We start from the raw sequence: 4,430 nt of genomic DNA on the forward strand, positions 1-4,430 counted from the left end.
ATCTACTGCTCTTCGTTCGTTCTATTGGTTCCATGCCGAACTTGGGGTTGCCTTTGACCCCAGTTCGAATTCCCATAACTTGGGTTGTTCTACGAATTTTCATTTCTGTCCGCCCACATGCTAAGCCATAGGAGAGATGGGCGACAGACCCAAGGTCTCGCCTCTTTGATAACTTAATTGTGTCTTGTGAAAGCTTTCAACCTAGAACACAGCCCACCTTATATAATGTCAATGACCGTTTATACGTACTGGTGTGTCTCTGGGTGTGAACGTTTGTACATGGCTACCTCAGAATTACAAAGTTCTATCTGACATTTTTGGTCGTTTCGAGTTACTAGATCCATAGGATCAAAAACAAACCAAAAGTTATATCTGCGATGTCAAAATGGTAAGATTATTCAGAGTCGTTATCAAGATATTGAAAGGACTGCATTCGAAAAAGTTTGACCTGGTGTGATACTCAAAATCGTGTTCATAGCACTTTTAAATTCTGAAGTAGCGAAATGTCTCTGGCTGTGACCGTTTGTACAGATATTTGTCTTTGACCGTTTAAACGGACTGGTGTCTGTCCTGGTGACCATTTTTACAGAAAGATGTCTGTCGTGGTGACCGTTTGTACTGACAGGTCGCTATCCTAGAATACAAAGTTATATCTGCTCAGTACCTAGTTTTGTGAAATTTCCCGTCAAAATATTTCAGTTTCTTAACATGTCAAGCTTTTTTTAATGCAATTCTTTGGATATCTTGATAACGTCTCCGAATTATCTAGCGATTTTGAAAGAGCAGAGAGAACTGTTGTTTTCTGACCTCATGGTCGTGGAAACTCAAAACAGTCAAAACGTCAGATAGAACTGTGTGACCGAGTTCGTTTCCCGAATGGGGAGAATTCTTATCGAGCATTGCGGTCTTTCTCCTAGGATGTTGTATCCCTCTCAGCCCGGGCTGGCCCTGACAGGCGGGGTCGGAAACCCGCCATCGTTTACACAGCTGAGATAATTTAGGGGGCGTAAAACACCTACATAAGACAGATACTGCCTATACTCCCTTTGACTAGAAACACTTGTGGCTTTGGGATCTGCCACTCTTACAGTGTCTCAAGGTACACCGTTAGCTCTGTAGGTACCACGCAATACTGTGAGAGGTTGACCATTGTTCAGAACATGGGTTGTTTTGGGGAGTTTTAAAGACTTTCCACCCTTTTGATTCGGTCACATCGGACATAGGCATTAATTACGGAAGTCCCGCCTCGTGATAAAGCTTACAGCTTTTCTGCTCTCTTAACATGTTCTGTCATCTGCTTTCATCTCCACTTTCTCTGGGCTCCTGACTCTTTCTACTGCTACTCTTGGCTTTTTCTTACTGCTGTCATTCAGCCACACCCCTGATCTTAGGGTAGGTAAGATGGAACACCTAGCCTTCTCGGATAAGGGCGAAACAATTCTAGGAGGTCCCATGTGTAAGTTGCGCACGTCAAAAATCCCTTAGTGGTCCTAAAATCTATAAGAGTAGACTTCGGCCGCCCCCGGACAAAATTCAAAATTAATCCCTACCAAACAGAAAATACTTAATGTGTCCCGCGCGCTCATATGACTTTATGCAGTTGCGAGCGCCGTAAAACACTTACTAAAACAAAAGCACCGCACAATTTCGGCCACGCTAGACGCTGTGGAAAGCGGACGGATGCGAGCGAATGAGACACGCAGCGGTCTTTCAAGGCTATTCCACGGTAACTGATGGGACAGCAAAAATACCTCATTTGTCCTGTCATTTTTTTTCCTCTGGTATCCGTAGGATGTCGAGGGGAGGTGCTGGTTTCGGTCCTGTGCTAGGTGTGTAGCGTTTGTGGTAGATATGTTATGTTGTTCCAGGAAATCTTTTACCCCATCCAGCCAGGTCTTTCTTGGTGTTACCTCTTGCTTTGAAGCCGGATTTTCGGGTGTTGTAAACACTAGACAGCTGTTGTTTCTGGGGCATTATGGTCCAAACCATTGGACTCTTATTGACGCTCTATGAATTGTATTACTGGCGGTATTCCGGTTTGTAGACGTTTGGTTTTGGTTTCGTTTCCGATGCGGTCTTTTCTGGTGACGTTGATGGTTTTGCGAAGACACCTCATTTCGCATGCATTCATTTTTCTTTCTTGCGCCTTGTTTAGAGACCATATATGACACTGGTATGTTAATGTTGGTATGAAGATGCTATTGATGAGCTGAGATTTTACTTGGTAGGGATGTTCTTGTGACTGAGCACGGGTTCTTGTGACTGAGCACGGGTGCTAGCTGGTACGTCACTGCATTTGTCTGCATAGTTCTTGTTTTTATTTGTTTGTCCATACGCCCACATTGTGTGAAGATGTTTCCCAAATATTTGACTTCCTCTACTTGTTGGAGTTGTGTTCCGTCAATAAGGACGTTGAGTTTCCCTGGTTTTTTGCTGACCTTCATAACTTCTGTTTTTAAGATGGAGATTTTCATGTTTATGTGTTTACATACCTCATTTAGTTTTGTGATGTGTTTTTGTAATTCCTCTTCACCTGTATTTAATATACTCTGGTCATCAGTTACCGAAGCTAAACATGTCACAGAATTTGCATGAAGTTATTTATCTTTTTTTAAACTAAATTTAATATGATTCTTAATATGTCTTTCAAATGCTCTGATCATTTAAAGTTGAAATAAATAAATTCATATTGAATTCATATCACTGTAAGAAAGTATGGTCCAAATGTCCCGTCAGTTACCTTGGGATGGCCCTACTGCTAAGGAAGCAAGTAGTTAAAAAAACAACTAAAACCTTTCCGTGCATTAGCTGTGGGGTGGTCTGTACGGGCGCTCTGGACACGAGGCTTAGCATTGACGTATGTGTGTGTGTGTGTGTGTGTGTGTGTGTGTGTGTGTGTGTGTGTGTGCGGACTGTGTGTGTGTGGACTCTGTTGTGTGTGTGTGTGTGAACGTGTGGACTGTGTGTGTGTGTGTGTGTGTGTGTGTGTGTGTGTGTGTGTGTGTGTGTGTTCCTTCTTCTGCTTGCGCGTGTGAGAAAGAGTGGACCGGTACAATGGGCGCAAAAGGCAGAGAGCTTTGCACCCCCCCCCCCACACACACATTCCATCAACCCTAGTCTCCCCCCCCCCCCCCCCCCGAAAAAAATGGGTGTATTCTTTTGTTGTCTCGACGGATTCGTTTATTATTGCCAAGTGAACTGTACTTTGGAAAACATTCTTTCATAGTACAATAGCTTTCCAGTGTTTGCTTGCAATAGAAAATTGTCTGAACTAATGGCAGCTTCGAGATCTTGTTTCATTTTGATTAGGTGATTGTTACCCTATCTGTTGTTGTTGATGTAACTCATGGCCCTGCAGAACAATAGGTGTTGTTGTTGGAGGGGGGTTTTGGTAGGGGAGGGGTTGTTTTATTTTTTAAATTATTTTTGTTTTGTTTTGTTCTTTAGCCATTAATGTTCCCTGTGGAATTATGGAAAGTATAAATTTTATGAGAAGCTAGAGTGGGCCACTCACTAATACAAGCAATTAGGAAGAGACAAATACAGTTTCAAGGAGATTTTAACAGACAAAGGCCTTGAACATCTTGCTTTCACTGGTAAAATAGAAGGAAAACAAAAGGCAGGGGTAAGCCAAGAACAACTCGCAGAGAAAGCTTGTGTGGGTACCTGATGGGGAAATACAAGGAGAATAGGTGTTCTTTTGTGCATCTAAACAGAGCAATAAGTGGCAAACCATGACTGTTGATGTCTGTTTTAGATCTTGAACCAGTAGATTTAATTAGATCTAATTATGAATCTGGAATTTCTTTTAAAGCACCGGTGACAAATGGCGCGTAAGGAGGAAGATGTTGACCCCAACATTTCACTTCAACATCCTGAACGACTTTCTGTATGTGTTCAACAAGCAGTCAGAGGTGCTCACGAAAAAGCTGGACGTCAAAATGAAGCAAGGCTCATTTAACCTGTTCCAAGATGTTGCGCTGTGTGCTTTGGATATCATTTGTGGTGAGTGCAGCAATTTCTTCATACAGATTTATTTGTTTGATTTGACCTTGAGAATGTAACTTATATTATTTATATAAAAGACACATCTTAGAGTCACCCAAAGGAAGTGTGATGTATGATACATATATATACAAAGATATATATCTACAAAGAAAATCAGGTGGCATCAGTGACGGAACTTTACAATTTTAAGGATTATACACATTTGTCTTCTATACTTTGGTCTTTGCTGTTCTTTTTTTGTCTGTAGAGACTGTTATATATTAATAAGAGATGAGAGGGGAAAAGGAAGGGGTTGGGAGGTGTAAATGAGTCCTTCTTGTGTTGATGGAGGAAAGCTAATGTTGGGAAAATTAATTTTCTGACCTTATTGAGATGAGGTCAGAACAATCTCTCTCTCTCTCTCTCTCTCTCTCTCTCTCTCT

General features: G+C 41.7%; 1 protein-coding gene across 3 annotated transcripts in view; it reads left to right on the forward strand.

Moving 5' to 3' along the window:
• Window positions 1-4,430, forward strand: part of LOC101852539 (cytochrome P450 4V2) — a 38,583-nt gene that overhangs the window by 16,199 nt on the left and 17,954 nt on the right. The window contains exons 1-2 of one of the 3 annotated variants that reach the window (XM_013080674.2): window positions 1,862-2,036; window positions 3,815-4,005. In XM_013080674.2, coding sequence (XP_012936128.1) covers window positions 3,846-4,005 — 160 coding nt within the window. In that variant the 5' untranslated portion in view covers window positions 1,862-2,036; window positions 3,815-3,845. Of the gene's footprint in view, window positions 1-1,861; window positions 2,037-2,243; window positions 2,283-3,814; window positions 4,006-4,430 lie in introns of those variants that run through there. The other 2 variants (XM_035968893.1, XM_005095086.3) reach the window with 2 other exon arrangements.

The sequence above is a fragment of the Aplysia californica genome, unplaced genomic scaffold, assembly GCF_000002075.1.
Source record: "Aplysia californica isolate F4 #8 unplaced genomic scaffold, AplCal3.0 scaffold00095, whole genome shotgun sequence".
NCBI lineage: Eukaryota > Metazoa > Mollusca > Gastropoda > Aplysiida > Aplysiidae > Aplysia > Aplysia californica.